Here is a 21,736-nt window from a genome sequence, read left to right on the forward strand (position 1 = left end):
GCTTAAATTGCCATAACTTTTTCAAAAATTAACTTATCGGGACGTTTTTTTCTTCAAAATTTTTTTTATTAAATCTTCTTTTTGGAAAAAAATAGAAAAAAATTTTTCGAACCTATCTTTATCGTTATTTTTTAGATTTTCCGAAAAAATTCCGAATTTCTCGATGATAAACATTTTTCTTTCTTTCATATGAAATTTTCACATTTTCTACAAATATCCTGAAGATTTCAGTATAATGTTTTTTTGATTTTTATTTTTTTTCAACTGAAAAAAAAAAAAAATTTTTTTTCCAAAAAATTGGAAAAATAGGAAGAATCCGTAAATTTTTTTCGCCGTGTACTTAAAAATATAACTGACAGTTAAATACAATTTTAAGTTATTAAATGACATTTATATTACAGTCATTCTTATTACTGACATCTCAAGATATTATCCGGTTTGTTGTCCACTTAAACCTCCTGCACACACATGTATTTAAACTAAATAAGGAAACTCAATAGGAATTAGAATGATGTAGGTAGAAAGCTCTTGTTTAATGTCCAACGCGTTTTACCGCGATTTCCATTAGAAAATCCACATACATTTTATTTATTTCTTCAACCATCACGCTCACAATAATTCATACTTGCGTTTATACCTTACACATATGAATATAATAAATGAATAAATGTATTAGAGTGGTATGTATGCGCAAAATATTAACAACAACTCTTCTTCTTTCTTTTAAGTTTATAAAATCTCATCTTTTCTTCAGCTTCATTATTATCTACACATATATACACAAAAAATATAAATGCTCGTTCCAATAATGCACCAGACGCTTTCACCACTCTCATCTCCAGCAGTATGTCCTCTTTCTTCTTTCTCTCTACTATTTAATCTCCTGGATATGGACCTACAGCACAATTCGCGGGATCGTTAACCACTGTTATTGAGGTCATTAATGACCAAACTATTTATTTAAATTACTATTTTTTAATTTTTAATTTACTAGATTAAAAGGAAAAATTTTATTTGAAAAAATGAGCAATGCTCTAACAAGAAATTAATTTGTTAAAAATTTTTATTTTTTACCTAAAGATATCAAAATTTTTTTCGCAAAGAAATTTTATTTTAATATTTTTTATAGAATTACACTGAAAATTTTTTTTTTTATTTTGAGAAAAATTATTTTTGTTAATTTTATTATTTGTTGAAAAAAAATACGAGTTTTCTGAATAATTAATTTCTATTTTTCGTATTACCATTATTTTAAATTTACATTAAGAAAATAAAATACAATCACACTGGAAACGATAATTTGAAGGAACAAATAAATGCACTATTGATGCAAGTACAATATAAAACTTTATTCAATTAAATCAAGAATAGAAATTTATATAAAAATATATTTAATGTAGATGAGTTGAAAAAAATTAATAGTTGTTTCTATTAGTTGGATTATTGCAATAAAATGACAAATTTGTTTATTTTAATCAACAATAAAGTGATTTTAAGGGGAGAAATATTTTAAGATTGTTTAAGACTATTTTAAGATTTTTTTTCGACGATTTTAAATTAATTTTAAGACTCTATTATAATTTTCATAAAAAATTCGAGAACCAAATTTCAAAAATCAGCCTCAAAATTTTGTTTTGCCGTTTTAAAAAAGTCTTGATTTGTGTCACGTTTAAGATCTTAAACAAATGAAAATTTTACAACAATTTTAAGACGATTTTTTTTTTACACGGGCTGCCTAAAATTGGTTTTTTTTTTTTTTTTAACAAGAAAGTTACAGTGAGAAAACTTTTAATTTCTTCAACTAATAAATAAAATTATTAAAAATTAATTTCTCGTCAAAATAACGTCCATTTTCTCCGAATAAATTTTTTCTCTGCGTACTCCATTGTATTGTGACATAAAACAATAATAATTTTTTTTATAGTGCGAAAATATTATCTGAGTACTTTTTTTTATTGCTACAATCCCGATAAGTACCATAATACCTGTCTCTACTCACCAAAAGGTATTTTTATATTTGTCCTTGATTTATTGTATGCAAAATCAATTGTTATAAGCATCAATGATACTTTCACTTGCAGTAAATATATTATGGATGTTATTGTTGTAGTTTTTATTACAATTGTGAATCAATGGACCCGAGGTCAGTGTACTTATGCCCACTGTCCATGGACTTTAATCATTTCAATCCATATTTAGTTAATAAAATTAACAGACTGCACTTGGATGATTATAAATTACAATAATAACAATAATCTTCTATCTGGTCACCTGTAATTAATTTAAATAATAGATTATTAGCTGAGTTGTTAATAATAAAAAAAAAAGTGAGGATAACTCTTACTTCAGATGTATGGCAAAAATAAATTATAACAACCTTAATAACATGCCGATTAACAGAAACGATAATCATTAAAGATTGAAGAGGAGTCTTGTACTATACGGAAGAAGAAAAAGAGTGAAGAAATAGTTTAGCAAGGAGGAAATGAAATGTTTTAACTGAATAAAACGAGCTGCGTTGATTGCGCGTTAGCTATGTCTAGCTTGCTACAGTTTGTAAGACGTTCTTCCTTGAGAACGTACTCATGGAATTTATACTTACACATCCACGTGTGAGAATGGTTACAATATAATAATCCGAGTTAACTTTAATACATTTAAAAGTAATTCAGGTGTTGTGTTTACACTTAATGTGGTTCATTAGAGTAAATAAATTAAAGATTTTAATCATCGCTCGTCTGGAATAAAACAAATAAGATTAAATTAAAGAACCAGGCTTTCTTATAATTGCCATTTATTTTATTCTGAGTAATCTTCATTTGGATAAAACTTTCCAGTTGTTTAAATTCTTTTTATATTTATTATTTATAATTATTTTTAACTTTTATAAGTATTTATCTTCACCTTCGGTTTCTTAACAAGAATCCTGATTTTGTCTAAATATATAAATACAATTTCAGATTACATGGATCGTATGAAGCGCTCAAGTATGGAACACTTTTGGATGGACTTTCTGATCTCACTGGCGGTATTACTGAAAGTATTGCTATACGTCAAGATCCCACTGGATGTGGCAGAGCACTTGCTAAACTTCTTGATATGACTTCACTTATTACTTGTACAGTTAATAATAATAACAACAATCAGCAACAGCAGCAGCAGATACGTACCAGCAATGAAAAACTTGCTAATGGAATTCAAATGGGTATTAATTACAGGCTTTATGCAATCGAGAGGGTAAATATATGTTTTTGCTGAATAAGTTATTAAATACTTGTGATTGTTTTTATTTTTATTTTTACTTCCGCTGCCATTTTACTAACAAATTACTCGAGATTTAATGACATTAAGGATTTTTTTTATTTTATGGTCAAATTCATTGGTCGTTGGTGATAATTTTATTGTGCAATAAAACCTTGTTATTATGTTATTTTTTAAATGACAACTGTTGAAAGATTTAAGAAAATAATATGTAATCTATACAGTGGGCAGTGCGGTTCGCTGCTTACATTTATGGTTTATTTAATAGTTTAAGTAATGAGTGGTGAGCATGGAAAAAGTATTTTGAAATTATATTGTCGGAAAATAATTTTGGTAATTATTTACAAGTGGGGTTTAAAATTTATAAATTTTTTAAAAAATTGTGATGTTAAATTTTTTTTTAATTTTTCGTTTTTTTATGTACTTAAAAAAAATATATCAAAATTATCAAAAAAAGATGAAATATAAATTTTATCCAAAAATATGAGAGCCAAAATTTTTTTTAACTTTTGAAGGCAAAAAATCTATCGAAATTCTAATTTTTTGATATTTTCGATATCACCACCATAGATCCGTCGTAAAAACAAGCACAATAGAGGAAAAAAATAAAAAAAATGTTTTTTTCACCTAGATATGGCCAAAAATACGTTTTACTCCACTTGTAAATAATTACCATAATTTTTTTTTGTTTGAAAAACAGTAGATGTGAGATCCATTTTTTTTATTTGAAAAAATGAAATTTTTATTTTAAACTTTTTATGGAATTACCCTGAAACTTGTTATGTAGTTAGCAAAAAATTATTTTTTTTTAAATTATATTATTATAATGATTATTTACAACCACACTGGAAGCAATAATTTGCAGTAACAAGTAAATATATCATTAATTTAGTTACAATAAAAAATTTTATTTAATCGAATTAAATATCGAAATTTATATAAAAATATAATTGTTTTTTTAATAAAGATTACTTTTTGTCGCAACAATGACCATTTAAAAAAAAAAAAGTTTTTCTTTCGGTGTGTGAAATTTTTGTTCTTAATTTATAGTTTTGATTTATTACTTTTATTATTTATTTTGTTTTTATACTAATAATATTAATTAATGATCGTCTAATAGAAATAGATATCATAAATTGAATGTAGGCGTAAAAAGTTGACGAACCACTCCTAATGTACAACGACTATCAATTGCCCATAAAAATAATAATTAAAATGGTTTATAATTACGTAGCGTAAAATATATTTTTTACTTATCAACTGTCCAACCTGATTCATAAATCTTCGAGTAACGTCCTCTAACAAATCCTTGAAATACTATCAACGCATTCCGCGAATTAATTAAAGAAAAACTAGAACAAAAGTACTAAAAAAAGCAATCATTAAATATTTTTATGGGTCACACTATTCTACACTGATAAAACATAAAATTTATGTCCAGTCAAGAATTTCTTGTGTCAAGAGAATAAATTCTTAATACACGGAAAAAAGAAAAATTGCAGTTCGAAATAACATTTTTCTAAATTCAAACTTTGAATATTAATTTTCAGAGCTTTCAATGTAATATTTACATTTTACAATGTAATTCTTACAAAATTGGTAATAATACAATTTGAAACTGTAATTTTTCCAGTCTTTTATACGGAGCGCCACGTTACATTATACAATGTAATTTTTTTAATTTTTTTTTTTTTTTCATGTAGAAATATTTTTCTTCTCAGTGTATGACAAACAAATAAATAAATAAATAAAAGAATCAATCAACAGGTAGAAACATTTGGAGGTGAAGCAATACAATTAGTAAAATTACGCAACCCACTGGGTCCTGGAGGAGAATATATCGGTGCCTGGGCCCGCGGAAGTCTCGAATGGGACGAAGTGCCGATCATCGAAAGAGATCGTCTGGCTGTTCGGAATATGGCTGAAGGAGAATTTTGGATCTCGTACTCTGATTTCGTGAAGACATTCACGCATTTGGAGGTTGTACATTTGGACGCAGAAACTTCAAGAGACGAGCCTTCGTTACACAGTAAACACACATGGCAAATGAAACTGTACCAAGGTAGTTGGAGACGCGGAGTTACTGCAGGTGGATGTAGGAATAATCAAGGTTTGCATAAAAATTTTTAATTATCTAAAATTACTATTATTATTATTATTATTTTTGCCATTAAATTAATCGGTTGATTTTTATTAACAGAAACATTTCACATAAATCCACAATTACACTTAATTTTGAGCGAAATGGAAGAAGTTATTGTGTCCTTGAATCAACATTCAATTATGGAACCAAAGGTACTTATGCGCTTTTTGCAGTAGTAATTTTATGCTCGTTTTATTATTTAATACAGGATAATAATTTAATTTTAAATTCATTATGAATACTCGTTATTTAAGTAATTATTACTGTCATTAAAGGTAATTGGTTTTACGGCGTACACATTGCCAAAGAGCAGCACGGAGTCAATAAACAGACAATTTTTCAAGAAAAATAAGTCACTTGTCAATTCGCAATACACAAATAGTCGACAAGTCAGTCACAGGTGTCTTCTTGAACAAGGTGGATACTTGCTTATACCAACCACTTTTGAACCTGGACAAGAAACTAATTTTACATTGAGAGTTTACAGCAATAAACCTCTTAAACTCAAGTAATTATTGTTAATAACATTTAATAAATCGCGTTGCTAGTGCCAAAAGGGCGTATAAAAAAATTTTTTTTCTATTTAATTGAGGGATGTAAAAAAATAAAAAATTGGTTAAAAAATTTTCTTCAATCTATGCCCTTTTGGCTTTAAGAAAAAAAAAATTTGAAGCCAAGAGTACGTACATGAATATATGATCAAAATAGTTTCTAAGAACCTTAAAACATCGAGATCTAATGAAAAATTGATTTTTGGAAATTGAACTGAAAACACTACTAAGAAAGAAAAATTTCTTGACTGGAGAGCTAAATTCTTGGCTCAAGAAAATTTTCGGGTGCCAGAAGGAAGACCAAAGTTGTGTTGGCCGAAGTAAAAAATTTTTTTGAAATTTTATTTTTAGTGGAAGCAATTTTTTCTTAATTCAAATTATCATAAATACTTGACACAATACATTTTTATATTTGATTAAGAATTTTAGATACTTTAGAAAAGCACCTTGAGAAAATTTTTTTCTTGAATATTTGATACCCATTTTATATTATTTTAGCGTGCAATTACACATATTGAATGAAAAAAAATGATTCAATATTATTTGATCTTCCCATTCGACATGTTAATCAATAAAGATATTAATGAAAATTTACTTCTATCAAGAACTAAATTTTTTGGAGCAAGAGGCTGAATTTTCTCAAAACAAGAAGATTTTCTTGACTTCAATAAATTTTCTTGGATCAAGATTTGTATTTCTTAAAGCAAGAGAATTTGTTTTGTTAGAATAAGTGAAATTTCTTGTGTCAAAAAAAAATTTTTTTTCGCTCAAAAAAATAATTAGCAAGAAAATTATTTTCTTGGCTCAAGTAAACCTTTTTTTCTGTGTACAGCCCTATTTTTTTTTTAAGGTTTTAATTTGTTTGATTTTGTGGTAATTCATTGAAAAAAATTAAAATCGAATTTTAACTTTTCGTTGAAAAAATCGAAAACTACAAAAATTGGACTGTAATAGTATTTTCAAAAATCAATTTTTTATGAGATCTCATTTTAAGACGTTTTAAGCTCCTTAGAAGATATATTGACCATTCATCCATGTACGCTTTTTGGACTTTAAACATTTTTTTTCTTAGAGCCAAAATGTAAAAAAAATTTTTTTTTTTTTTGATATTCAACCAAATTTTCACTTTTTTCACATTCTTAAATTGATTAAAAAAAAATTTTTTTTTTCAAAGGTTTTTAGTTCTGCAAAGTTGAAAGAGCGTATATTTTGAGATTCGCCTTTTAGGCATTAGTCACGCGTAATCTTCAAAGCTTTTGAATTAAAATAAAGCTAATAAAATTTTTATTTCTACTGTAGATTACTGGATACCGTTCCAACGTTAATAAAATCAGCTATTGTCAAGGCTCCAGCTTTAGAAGGCAAAGGATTTTCACAGTACGAAGCAGTATTTCTTCAATTAGCAGATGAACATAAGACTGTTAATGCATTTGAGCTTCAAGAATTGCTCGAAGCATGTCTTCCAAATGACTACATCAAAAGCTGTGCTTCTATGGAAGTTTGTCGACAAGTAGTACTTACAATGGATGTATCCTTTTTTTTTTTTTTTTAACTTTATAGAACTGTATCTAAAATATCTTTACCAAAGATGTAAATACTGTCTGAAGTATTTGAGCTTTATTTGAGTTGATATAATATTTGCAAGTAATATGATTGATATAATCATTACGTGTTTCAATGAAGCGTATGAGCAAATATTGCTTTGCGATAAAGTTATTGTTTTTATACTCTTTGAAATTCAGATTTATAGATACAGTTATGTGTAAACGTCTGACACTTATGAATACATTTGCTCCTTGACTAAATTTTTTTAGAACTCTGGTAGGGGCAGACTTGAATTTAATGACTTCAAAGATCTAATGTGTAGTTTGAAATATTGGCAAGCAGCTTTTAAAAATCATACGAAAGAAAGAACTGGTATTCTCAAGGCTGAAAGACTACGTGACGCTCTTATAGAAGTTGGTGAGTAAATACTTCATTTTCAAGTATTAATTATTGCTAAAAAATTTTTTATTGTTTGAATTTTCACTAAAAATTTTTTTTATTGAATCTAAAAAAAATTTTAATATCTTCAGCGAAGAAATTAAATTATTCAAAATTTTCAACAATTCACTTTCTTAAAATTTTTTTCTCTTGCTTTTGAGTAAATGAATTTATTCTACCGAAATTATGTTTATGAAATAACTATTCATTTTTTGAAATCTTTGTTAAAAATAATTAGACTTTTATATAAATTTCTATGATTAATTTGATTGAATAAAATTATTTATTGTAACTAGATCAATAATAAATTTACTTGTTAATGCAAATTATCGCTTACAGTATAGTTGTATTTTACTTTATATTTTTAAATAAAAAAAAAAAAGTAGTACAACAATAAATTTTTAGTTAATTTTTACTCTACTCTTTTTTTTTCTGATAATAATTCTTATCCTGTTTTTCATATAAAAATTCTTCGTAAAAATAATAAAATTGTTTTTTATATACCAAGGATATATAGAAGGATATTATAGATATATTTATATAGAAAGAAAGTCCAAAAAAATTTTTAGTATGAAAAAAAATTTTTTTTTGCATTTTTGCACATTTTATGAAAAAATACGTCGGTTTCCAAAAAAGAATTTTTTTAATACGCCCTAATGGCTCCCGGGACCGATCTCAGATGCCATGAGAACGTTTAATTTTTATACGCCCATCTGGGATCAGCAACGCGATATTTTTAGAGGTATTAGAAGTAACCTAGGATACTTTTTATTAAAAAAAAAAAAATCATTTTTTACAGAAGATAAAAAAATTGTTTGTCAAAAAATTAGAATCACATTGATTTAGTTCTATTGGAATGTAATGATCTTTAATACTTATCTAAGGGCTTCAACGCGAGCGAAGCCGCAAGTAAAATTTATAAAAAATAATATTTAATAAATTTTTACTTATAACTAATGAATATATTATTTAATTACAGGATTTCAATTAAATACCGAAGTTTTAGCTGTTTTAATTCTCAGATACATGAGAAAAGACGGAACTCTAAGATTTGGTGACTTTGTATCAGCAATTTTGCATCTGAGTGATGCATTCGGTAAATAAAATCTTTATTTTGCTTAATTTTAAGTTATCAAAAAAGTATCTTGCGATTAAAAAATATCTTTAGTCTGATAAGTGAATGACCTGCAGAAATTATTTCTCAATAAATAATATAGTAGTCTCTAAAAAATTAAATGTGATTGAAGAGACTTGTTTTGATTTCAATAACATGTTTTCTTAATGATAAGCGTTTTAACAATACAAGCATGAGTGGATGAAGGTGTTATGTAAACTGCGATTTTGAGAAACTCACATCGCAATGAAAGTGTTCCTTTAGTTATAGAAATTGCTTTGTAATAAACATAATAATAATAATAATAGTAATTTAATTATACTTCTGGTATTCAAGTCCTGATCATTTACGGTTAGTATCGCATAAAGAAACTTTCTTTGTTATTTTTTTTGTATGCACCTTCATTCAATATGTACACAAATGGATTATTATTTATGATAAAAAAAAAAACAATTAGTGATGAATGCCTTAACTTTATTAAATTAATAAAATTAAGTAAGCTTCTTTGTGTATGGATAAAAGAGTTATGAATTTAATACTATGTATTAAGTACTATGTGGTATGTACATAACACTTTCTTCGTTTTTAAATGACCACTGAAGTTTTTTGTGGATGTAAAAAGTACAAACTGAACATTATTTCTGAAATTTTAAATGATTTATTAAAGCTTTAATGTTTTTTGTTATGAAAAAAAAAAATTTTATGTCAATAAACACTTTAATTAATGGAAATATTTAATTGTTAGCATTAAAGTAATTTAAAGAAAAATTACTCATAAGTGTTTAATGATTCTTAAATTGTGTAATACAGTTTATATTAGGATGTGCCAAAATGTAACTTCTTTGATGGACCTTTTAAAATTGAAATTTTGAGTTCCGCTTTTAACAGGAGTTGTGTTTAGGCATTTCCTGACATATTTTAAGCGTTAAGGATTTATTTAATTTTTATTGAGAAGTTTTTAATAGTTTGTTTGTTTTATAAATTTTTTCCGAGCCATTTTTCCATTAAATTATCTAATTATTAAGAGAATAAGAAAAAATTTGTGTCCAGGATAGTCATATGACAAATTCGGTTTTTTTTTTGTAAAATTTAGTATCATTGCAAAGGTCTGGACTTGAATTTGTGTCTTTTCAAGGTTTCATATCATTCTCATCGATGATCAATTTATTATGATAAGTATTTAGGCGGCAAAATAAATTTAAAAAAGTATCAAAAGGCGACGAAAAGTAGCTTAAATTAAAGACAATTATGTGAATTTTAACATAAATTTGATAGATTTAAGCTATTTTTATGGCTTGAAAATTATTTAAAGAAAAAGAGCCGAAAAACGTTAATGTCAAATTTTTTCAAATTTTCAAAATCACGGAATTAATTTAAAAAATCATCAAAACCAGACAAATGATAGTTTAAATTGAAGGTAATTGGATGAAGTTTAAAATAAATTTTATCTATCTGACATCTGGAAAATTATTTTTACAAAATGTACGAAATTCAAAATATATACATATATTTAAAATTTATTTAAAAAGAATTAAAGCTATGTATAGTATGAATTGATTATAAATACAAAATCATTAAGTCGCATAGTGACTGCAGGTTGCTAGTTGAATCTTAAAAAATGAATTATTTTTGCTTGTCATAAGATATTCTGAGATACTTTAATTACAAGATACTCTTAATTTACTTAAAAACATATCAAAGTGAAAAAACTAATGCTTGAAATATTTTTCCAGCTATCTTTGAAGGAAAAAGATCCGTTACAAAATGGCAGTATAAAACTAAATTTGTCTGAAGTAAGTTCATTAAAATATTAAGCAAATAACAAAAACTTCCAACCTAATTATTTATAAATAATCATTAATTTTGTTACTTAATTTACAGTGGCTGAGATCATCTTTAATGTGTTGAAATTTTTAACAAAAAAATCCTTGACTACCATGACTCAGACAAAAAGCACTTCACGTTTTACAACTCTATTACTTGGTCATAAATAATTGGAGTTTCTGGTTCAATTTATTTGCAAAAAAAAACTTTAATTTTTATTTCTAGTTTTTACCATAAATGTAAATAATAACAATTATTTAATAATTGGTCAAGAAATTCTCGCAAGCCATATTTTTAAATAACTGAGAGAATATATATATATATATATATATATATATATATATATATATATATATATATATATATATATATATATATATATATATATATATATATATATATATATATATATATATTATACATATTTTATTTTTACTAAACAATATGTAAAAATTATTATTATTTTATTTTTCTGAAATTTTTAATTTAAAAATAACAATTTGTAAATTATAATTATAAAAAGCTTCTACAAAAATATTATAAATATATAAATTATAGAATAAGTGTAATAAAGTTATTTTTATTTTGTAATAAGACTAGAATTTTTTTTTCATTGTTTACCTTCATTAAAAATAATGCTGACGTTAACGGTCAGCTGTCAATTAAAAAAATTTTTTTTAATAAATTAATTACAATAAAAAAATGCTTCTAAAAATTTTCACTTGTAATTTTTATTTATTTTCACATGTCAAACTTTTTAATTAAATTTTTTTTAAATAATTTAATTGCTATAAAATTCTAAAAAAATTTATGACATTAAATTTAGCTGTCACTTCACAATTTTTTTGACAAATCAATTATAGCAAAAAAAAAATTATTAAAAAAATGGACTTGTAAAAATTGTAATAAATTAAAAATTCAATTTTTTAAAATAATACTGAAGTTAGCAATCAGCTGTTAATTTAAAAAATTTTTTTAACAAATCAATTATAATAAAAAAATGCTTCTAAAAATTTTCACTTATAATTTTTATTAATTTTTACATGTGAAACTTTTTAATTTAATTTTTTTATAATAATTTAATTGCTATAAATATCTAAAAAAATTTTTATATCTGTCAAATTCAGTGTTATTAAAAATAAATAAAAATCCTTTAACCTGTTTTCCTGAAACAAAATAATGACATTAAAGTTGGCTGTCATTTAATAATTTTTAAATTTTCTTTAACAAAAAAATTAGTTCTAAAAAATTATTTTTAAAAAATTGTATTTTTAATTTATTAAAATTTCTACAGTCCATTTTTTTAATAATTTTTTTTTTTATTGCTATAATTTATTTGTTCAAGAAAATTAAAAAAATTTTGAAGTGACAGCTAAATTTAATTTCATAATAAAATAAATAAATTTTATAATTATGTCGTTTAACATTAATTAATTTTTAACAAATAAATAAATAAATTACCTATAAAAACATGCGAAAAAATTTCAATACCTACGTAATTGATAGACACGTATAAAATCGTGCCATGATCATATTGAGTGACGTGGATGCTAGGTTAGGATTTTCTGTAGCAGTGACAATAACTCGTGTAGATATATATAAACTAAAAATATATGTATATTTAAATAAATAATATAATATAATAGTTAATAAATAAATAAAAATATGTTCGAAATAACGGATACACAGAGTAAGTAATCAATAATCTTAAAAGTATTCAATTACAGTACAGTAATCAAAACATTTTCAATAATGTTTACGGAGTACATTTTTAAATTGATTGTTTAATTTTTTTTTTTTTTATAGAAATTGGAGTAGGTCTAGCTGGTTTTGGAATGTTTTTTCTTTTCCTAGGAGTACTATTGTTGTTTGATAAGGGTTTATTAGCAATTGGAAATGTAAGTAATTTATTTATTAAAAAATTTTTTTAATATATTCATTTGTGTAAATTTTTTTCAGCTTCTATTTATTTCGGGATTAGGGTGTGTAATTGGACCCAGACGGACGCTAAGTTTTTTTTTCCAGAGGCATAAACTGAAAGCTAGCTTAGCATTTTTAGGAGGTATTATTATTGTTCTCATGGGATGGCCTCTTGTTGGTATGATTTTAGAAACATATGGATTTGTTCTATTGTTCAGGTAATTTATTCATTTTTTACATGAGCATATTGAGTTTACATGAAAATTAAGTTAGTGGACATTTCAAAATTTTTAGAAATTTTTTTTCCAAAAAATTTCAATTAAAAAATTTAAAAAAAAAATTGCACATGTAAAAAACTTGAAAAACTATAAGTACAATTTTTTAGAAATATTTTTTTAGTTGGAATTCAATAAGAAAAAAAAAAAACTCAAAAATTTTTAGACGTCTGCTAACTTCAGTGTCATGAAAATTAATGTAGCACATATTTAATAATTTTTTTAATTTTATAACAAATAAACTATGGCAAAAAAAATTGACATATAAAAATTTTTAAAAATATATAAAATGTAATTTTTAAAAATAATTTTTTGAAACAAATCTTTTTGTTAAATACAATTAAAAAATTGTCTAGTGACAGCTAACTTGAATGTCATTGAGTTTATATGAAAGTCAAGTTAGCCGACATCTAAAAATTAAAAAAAATTTTTTTTTTATTGAAAAAATGATTACAAAAAAATAAAAAATAAATTTCATTTGTAAAAAACTTTAAAAACCGTAAGTGCCAATTTTTTTAAATATTGTTTTTTATTCTAATTTAATTATTGAAGAAAATCAAAAAATTAAAAACGTCGGCTAACTTTAGTATTATTGAGTTTATTTATTTTATTGTATGCTGATGACAAGATCATGATCAATGAAATGATACTATTGTATTTACAAAATTTCTCGGATGAATATTTCTTTTAGAAAATTATTCAGAAATTATACATCTTTTTATGACTGACTTATTATGACATTAAAGTTAGCAGTCTGGACCATTTTTTAATTTTTTTTTTAATAGACAAATTTATTTTGAAAAATTATTTTTAAAAAATTGCATTGATAATTTTTAAAAATTTCTACATATCAATTTTTTTTGCAATAATTTATTTGTTAAAAAAATTCTTAATGTTACGTCGAAAACGCAACTAAAATTTAATTATTTTTATCCTAGCCGTTAGGCTAATAGATAAGGATCTGAAGCTTTATGGGAAGGGGTTGATGTTTATAATATAAGAAAATGAATTTAATTTAATAAATATATTATAAAATTATCATACAAAGATTTGAATTATTAAAACAAACATAAAAATCTCAATTAAGAACTTACTTAAATGAATACTTATGTAAAGAAACTTACCGTTTCTTTACATAATTGAAATTTACTTTACTAACAATTGTTTTTTTTTTTAATCTGACGTGTGGTTTCATTGAAACTTATAAAAACTTTTTCGATGTTAACACTAGGACGTCAGGACAACGAGAGATATTTTTGTTGAAAAATCGTAAAGGTGTTGAATTTTAGGGTGTTACTTATTTTTACTAGATGGGAGAAATAATGTCCAATTATTTTTCTATTTCCTTGAGCCCTTGCCCTCTCTCTTAGATTTTTCTATAATGTTGCATGAGTCCCCTCTACTTGGATCAGAGTACAATATCGCTTCTCCTTTACTCTTATGCTCTATTATACATCTATGTGTTTGTGTATACGTAAGCGCATTTATGCATAGACAAAGTCATACATGTGTACTATTTTACATTAAATTATTTACTGTGACCAAATTTTTATATTAAATTAGTTAGATAAAAATTAATTTGTGCATAGATTACAAATTATCATTAGTTTTTTAGATCTAAATTTTTCTTTTTATTTAAGTCGTTATTTTATTTGAAAATAAAAGAAAACATTTATTTATTTTTTTTTTTTGTTTAAACTTTATTTTTTGTTTGAAATTATCATAACATTCCTTTTTATTTTTTTTCTTTTATCATTATTTACTTTTATTTTATTTAAACTATTGTTTATATATACATTTATTTTGTTATCGAAAACTCCTATTTCGGATCTCGACAAAGTTTAAAATTCCATTAGGCTATTTGTTCAGGCTCAAATCCCTTAGTATGGTCAGGCCCAACTAAACTAAATTTTTCAAATAAGTTTCTTTTGAAAATGCAATTGATAAATTTGAAGATAACAAAATTTTAAAAATAAAATAAATGTTTGTAATTAGTTGTAAGAACATAAAATTATTTATGAATAATTAAATTCTATTTGTTATAAAATAAAAATGTCGGACGTTGAGTCCGACATAACATTAAATTTATTAAATATCTGCTAAATTAATTTTCATGAATTTTTCAGACACGAATTTATTTTTCAGAATTAAAAATAAACGAACAAATAATTAAAAATTATTCATTTTAAAAAATGCACCTATAGATTTTCAAATTTTCTAATCGCGCATTTTTTCTTCTTCAATTGTTATTAAATTTTTCGTTTCTTCTATTCTAAACATTGTCTGCTAGATTCATTATCATATTTTTTATAATAATGAAATACAAATCTCAATAATACTAATTATTTTATTATTTTTACTTTCAGTGGATTTTTACCAGTAGCAATAAACTTCCTGCGCCGAGTGCCTATCTTGGGAACATTTTTAAACATGCCAGGAATCAGTCGAGTAATGGACATGCTTGCTGGCGACTCTAATAGAACAACTGTATGACCTTATTATTGAATATTTAGTTTTTAAAAATAAGATAATTAACCTCAACAATTAAAAATAATAATTTAAAAGTTAATCATTGTAAATATTTACATGCATCATAATTGCATTTCTTCACCTTGTCCATTTAAGTTTTCATTCCATAAGTAACTGTAATTTTTCTCTTAATTAAGTAATTAGTTTATTAATTACGTACAAATAATCAAAAGTTGCCAATCGTTTGTAATGAACTTCATATATACCCTACGATGTTCAACTGAACTCACGTAAATTCCAAATTTGTATTTTTATTTTATTTACGTCTCTAAAATACGTACTCTGTAATTCAGACCATTAATAAAATAAATGTAACACGATTTTTACTTAAATATTATTTTTTTTTTTTTTTGATTTCAGGATTTTTAATCATGTAGGATGCCTTCAAATTTATATTTTAAATCATAAAGCATGAAACATTCCAACTATTTTTTATCATTATTTTTTTATCAATAAACACTGTCATCATTTATTGATTAAGAGAGCTTATTTTATTTCATTACGCATATTTGTCAACTGCTTTTTAAAATTAATTCATAATAATACTCTAAGTATGTTTTGAGACACTAGACAACATAGAGATATACTTACGAATTTTTATTTATCGCACGACCTCAATCTCTTGACCTTTAGATACTAAATGTAGACCGAGTACTATGAACATTATTTTTTTCTTTGCATATCAAAGAGATATATCAACTAAATTAGGTAACATAAGCATTTATAAATCAATTTGCAGTGTTAAATAAATTTAATTATAAAAAAACTAAATAATATTATGATACTTAAATTAGCCGATCATCAAAAATTTTTTTCATCAATTAAATTACAAGTAAAAAAAAATTACACTAATTATTACACATACTTGTAAATTTACGATTCAAGTAAAAATTTTATTATTATTTATAATTTTAATAATAATAATAATTATATTATAAAAATATAAATATAAAAATAAAAATAATTATTACAGAAATAAATAATTATTTTTTTAATCTTCTACATGGAAAGAACAAGATAACACTGGATATCATCTCAGATTATACTCAGTGATATCTGAGGTGAAAAAAATTTTCAGATAATAGCTAGAAAAATCTAGATTATATTGCCTAATATCTGGATTATACTCATTGTAATCTAGAATATACTCATTGTAATCTGGATTATACTAGGTACTATCGAAAATTTTTTTTCACTCAGTATAATCTGGGATGATATCCAGTGTCATCTTGTTCTTTCCGTGTACATATGAATTTTTTTCTTTCAATAAGAAAAATTATAAAAATTTTTTAAATTCGGCTAATTTAATTTTCATAATATCTAATTAAAGAATTAGGATTAAAAATAACACAATAAATATAACTTCGACTTTCTTTTTATTGATTTTCATTAAATATGCATACATCCTAACATAAACAGATTAGATGCATACACTTAGACGTATCTGTAAAGTGAAGTATTAAATTTTTAATTTTTTTTTTTTCCAGTAATCATCCCCCTAAACTCGGTGTACTGTTAACGGATACTGTTAATAATTAAAGATGATCTTGTTTTTTTTTAATTAAATTTTATTTCGTATTTAATAATTATCAATTACGCATTATTAATTATCTACAATGGGCCGAGATTAAGGGCGGGGGCAGCCCAGTTCTACGTGCCCCGCCATCGCCGTCAATGGATCTTCGATTCGTCGCACGTCCCCTGTCTTGTTTGTTTAATTAATTAATTTTTTTTTTTTTTATTTGTTTCATTAGTTATTTATCATTACTATTCATCAATTACTTAATTGATGAATCATTATTTAATATTCTTCTTGATAAAATAAATCTTCCCTTGTATACTATTCAATGATCTTCGCAATCTCAAGGACGCGCATTGTCCATTAGATATTATTTTGAGCAGAGATTTTAACTCACGCTTACATCACTTAATATTTATCTTAATTAGCAATATATCTAATGTTCTTAGTTACTGTTGTTGTTGTTTTTATTGTTGTTGTTGATGTTATTGATTTTATTTATTGGACAGTCACGAGTAGATTGACCTGCCAAACAATTTAACAAATGTTCACGCCCGCGATCCACAATGCAAGCGCAAGTGTTACGCGATAAGCAAAGTATACTAATAGAAAAAAAAAAAAAAAAAAAAAAAAAAATATATATATATATATATATATATATATATATATATATATATATATATATATATATATATATATATATATAATAATTAAGATATTAATATCATTAAAATTATTAAATTAATTATTTTTCTCTTTATTTTTATATTTTATTAGACGGGCCGAGTGCCGTTGTAAAAATAAATACTGAATTCGGCAATAAATAAAAACAAAAAATAAAAAGAAAAAGAAGTAAATTAAAATGAGCTAAATCTCTATTAATAATATTATCATGTTTACATAAATAACCGACACTTAAATGTTGTTTTAGTATGCCAAGGTTTGTTATTTAATAAAATTCGTGAGCCACTAGTTAAATAAATCTCGTCACTAATATAAATTATAACGAGTGTTATTTAGAAAAATGGTCGACAAATTTGATTATCATTATTATTATAACGCATAGATCGCGTACTCGAGAGTTAGGGCGTGACAATTGTTTCTTTATTTATTTTTAACTGATTTTTAATTAAATTTAAAGGAATAAATCTTGTGGCATTTAGTTCGACTTTTTAGTTTTTAATTTTAAATTTAATTTATTCGTGTTGATGATTGTGATTGTGTGTTTTAATCATGAAGGTGAAGGATCACTGATGGGGTTAAGGAGGGAGGGTCCAAGTTTTTACAGAAGGTTCTTGATCTCGTCGTAGAGTACCAATACAAGAGCACCACCAGTACCACGAAGAACGTTTGAGAAGGCTCCCTTGAAGAAGGCACCACCACCTTCGGATTTGTAGATGGTTCCCCAACAGTGGAGGGTGCTCTTGTACAACATTTCAGACTTGGCACGACCAGACTGCATCATCATACGCCTACGTACTGTGTCGAAGGGGTAAGATACGATACCAGCAACAGTGGTGACAACCTAAATAATTAAAAATATTTTATTAGTTATTTTTTTACTTAATAATTATAAATTAGACAATAATGTTGACAAAGTCTGATTACATACCTGTGCAATACCCCATGAGATAAGGAATGGAGTTTTCTTGGGGTCAGGCAACATACCACGAGCGGTATCATAGAAACCGAAGTATGAGGCACGGTAGATAATGATACCCTGGACTGATACACCGAATCCACGGTACAATCCGGTAAGACCGTCAGATTTGAAGATTTTGGTCAAGCAGTTTCCAAGACCACTGAACTCACGTTCACCACCAGCTTTACCGACATCAGCAGCCAATCTATAAATCAAGTTATGATTAATAAAATATTGCAATCAGATATCATTCATTAAGGAGATCCAAGTACACGGAAAGAACAAAATGACACTGGATATCATCCCAGATTATACTGAGGGAAAAATTTTTTTTAGATAGTAGCTAGTATAATCCGAATTACAATGAGTATAATCTAGATTACAATGAGTATAATCTAGATTACAATGAGTATAATCTAGATTATAATGAGTATAATCTAGATATCACTCATTATAGTCTGGATTTTTCTAGCTATTATCTGAAATTTTTTTTTTGTCACAGATATCACTGAGTATAATCTGGGATGATATCCAGTGTTATCTTGTATTTTTCCGTTTAGTATATGAAGAATGTCTATAAAAAAATAATACTTAGAAATACTTTCGTTATGAATCTTAAAATTAATTTTTAAATTAATTAATAACACTTTTGAAGAAATTTCCGAAAAATTTACTCATTAAATAATTATTAACACTTAATTGACTGATAAAAAATATAGCACTCTGAATTACCGGTATACACTTGACAACACCGCAAGGGTTTTTTAACCTTAAAATTTATTTATATTTACTGTCCAACTAAAATGACTAAGATCTAGCATTTAAAAAACAGCGGTTCCTTATGCGTCGAGTAACTGCGCAAGCGGTGTTGCCAAGTCAAATACACGACTTTAAAAAATATAAAATATCTTCATAATACGTTCGAAAACCTACTTTTTTATTATTTTAATCGAAAGCTTATTATTTTTTCAATTAAATTCAGTGAAAATACAATTTTTTAATCGTTAATTGCATTAAATTCTTAACCAAATACGCGTCTGGTGGAATCTTCATTTACCTACATGTAAAAATTACAATTTTCAAACCTAGTTATTTAATTAAATATCCCGGAAACCTGTTTTTTAATTTTTTTAATTATTAGGCTACGTAGATTGAATTAAAAAATTTTCAGGAAGTTTTAAAAATTTGACTTTTTCGCGTGAGTCTCCTTGATTACTTGTAAAATTAAATTTCGGAGATATAATTACCGGGTTCTGGCAAAGTCAAGTGGGTAGACGAAGCAAAGTGATGTAGCTCCAGCAGCACCACCAGATGCAAGGTTACCAGCAAAGTACCGCAAGAACTGGGTGTTTTTGTCAACACCACCCAAGAAAACTTGCTTGTACTTGTCTTTGAAGGCAAAGTTCAAAGCCTGGGTTGGGAAGTAACGGATGACGTTGGCGAAGTTACCTCTCCAGAAACTGAGGAAACCTTGTTCTTTTGGGATACGGACGAAACAATCGACCATACCTGAAAAATAAATTTAAAAAAATTAATTAACACTTTAAATCCAATCAAGCCATAATCAAACAAAAAATTTACCATATTCTCACAATAATAGTGACATTCAAGTATAATCAAATGTAAACCAGCCGTAACCGGACTCTAATTCACTTGATATAGAATCGAGGTCGCGTGTCATGAATTCGCCATCTCCCCTCTAAAATTTTCATCTACTTCTTTCATAATCGAATAAAATCGTTTGCAATAAATAAAATAAAATAATATAAAATATAAAAAAAAAAAAATTTATAATCTAAACCCGCAGACCTGACCTGAATAACGTGGCCTTCAAAAGTACGATTATCGATCATTTGAAGTTAGCTTATGAAATTTTAACGACAACCTTGAACTTCAGATTCGAAGCGCTTAATTTGATTTTTTTTTCTTTTTCAATAATAAATAATCATTGATTAAATTAAAAATCTAAAATAAAATAAAAAGAAATTTCTGGATCGAGATCGTGGTGGCAAGACAGCCATATTGTGTCGCATCGTCATCGATTGACCCGAGAAAAATGAACGTTAATGAAAGGAAGCAAATCTTCAGGACGCCATCTGGCAGACATTTCATTTTATATCGATCCACCCGCAAAAATGTCCAACTACACACTTGTTCATCTATTATATCTATAATATCTGTATATTAAAAAATCACTCAGTTATGTAATAGTTGGCTAAAATCATTGTTACATAAAGATATCTATTAAAAAACCAAAAACTTTTGATACCGAGTAGCTAGCACACCTTTGTCCGTTACGTATAACTTGAAAATCCATTTTTTTTATCGTCCATTACGTAACGGGAAAACCTACAAAAGCAACTGCATTTAAAAATTAATATTCAAGTAATTTTTAATTACAATTTATCTATTAAATGACAATGGCACAATTCTGATCACATGTTTAAGATCACTCAAATTAAAAACTTCTTTTTTCTTTTTCTGTAGCCGACCACGCGGTCGCCGAAATTAACTCCTGTACTAATGAAATAATTTTTATGAGTTTGGATGAGTTTAGCGTGAGTAAAATAATGAAAGCAATTAAAAAAAAAAAAAAAAAAAAAACTTACCCTTGTAACGCTTGTCCTCAGCAATTTGCTTGGAGATGTGCTGGACCTGGAGCAGCAATTTGACACGCTCAATTGGTGCTACAGCGGTTTTAGAGATCGCGGCAGCACAACCACCAGCGATAAAGTCCTTAGCGAACGCGGCGGGATCGAAACTCGACATTTTTAATTATTTATATTAAACAAACGGGTTACTTTTAAAAAGGAAGATTTAGGAGAGTGTGTAGATCTAAAATCTCCTGAGGATTGTGTTAAGTGTATTATGGACGCGCGCCGGACGACGAGTGAGCGAGGCAGAGTTCTTCTCGTTGAAGCGACCACCTCCGCTAAGAATAGTTGCGCAGGTCACGTGCTGGCGCATGCGCAAAA

The 21,736-nt window shown here is 25.8% G+C and overlaps 3 protein-coding genes and 1 long non-coding RNA gene across 6 annotated transcripts in view; 2 read left to right on the plus strand and 2 right to left on the minus strand.

Annotated features, from left to right (window-relative positions):
- Calpc (calpain C) overlaps positions 1–11,180 on the plus strand; it is a 37,331-nt gene extending 26,151 nt beyond the window's left edge. For both annotated transcript variants that reach the window (XM_074244953.1, XM_074244955.1), the window contains 9 exons: positions 2,961–3,237; positions 5,029–5,371; positions 5,462–5,556; positions 5,680–5,912; positions 7,255–7,483; positions 7,770–7,917; positions 8,918–9,034; positions 10,786–10,845; positions 10,934–11,180. In XM_074244953.1, coding sequence (XP_074101054.1) covers positions 2,961–3,237; positions 5,029–5,371; positions 5,462–5,556; positions 5,680–5,912; positions 7,255–7,483; positions 7,770–7,917; positions 8,918–9,034; positions 10,786–10,844 — 1,501 coding nt within the window. In that variant the 3' untranslated portion in view covers position 10,845; positions 10,934–11,180. The remainder of the gene's footprint in view (positions 1–2,960; positions 3,238–5,028; positions 5,372–5,461; positions 5,557–5,679; positions 5,913–7,254; positions 7,484–7,769; positions 7,918–8,917; positions 9,035–10,785; positions 10,846–10,933) is intronic.
- Positions 440–12,425, minus strand: LOC141528749 (uncharacterized). 2 transcript variants are annotated; one of them, XR_012479451.1, is made up of 3 exons: positions 12,368–12,425; positions 2,000–2,271; positions 440–895 (listed from the first exon to the last, which is right to left on the minus strand). It is a non-coding gene; the product is annotated as an uncharacterized LOC141528749 (long non-coding RNA). The 2 variants fall into 2 exon arrangements; XR_012479450.1 differs by lacking the exon at positions 12,368–12,425 and adding an exon at positions 2,378–2,453.
- LOC141528747 (vesicle transport protein GOT1B) lies at positions 12,407–17,367 on the plus strand. Its single transcript, XM_074244959.1, has 5 exons — positions 12,407–12,566; positions 12,683–12,774; positions 12,836–13,014; positions 15,438–15,558; positions 15,961–17,367. Exons 1-5 carry the CDS (start codon positions 12,542–12,544, stop codon positions 15,967–15,969), a joined length of 426 nt encoding a protein of 141 aa, XP_074101060.1. The 5' UTR covers positions 12,407–12,541; the 3' UTR covers positions 15,970–17,367.
- Ant (ADP/ATP translocase) lies at positions 16,960–21,657 on the minus strand. The gene is made up of 4 exons (XM_074244958.1): positions 21,371–21,657; positions 20,009–20,270; positions 18,732–18,966; positions 16,960–18,644 (listed from the first exon to the last, which is right to left on the minus strand). The coding sequence occupies exons 1-4, from the start codon at positions 21,528–21,530 to the stop codon at positions 18,402–18,404; spliced, it is 900 nt and encodes a 299-aa protein (XP_074101059.1). The 5' UTR covers positions 21,531–21,657; the 3' UTR covers positions 16,960–18,401.
- Positions 21,658–21,736: the final 79 nt, after the last annotated feature.

Source organism: Cotesia typhae, unplaced genomic scaffold, assembly GCF_013202065.1.
Source record: "Cotesia typhae breed Kobodo isofemale line unplaced genomic scaffold, CoteBio_Ctyphae contig_44, whole genome shotgun sequence".
NCBI lineage: Eukaryota > Metazoa > Arthropoda > Insecta > Hymenoptera > Braconidae > Cotesia > Cotesia typhae.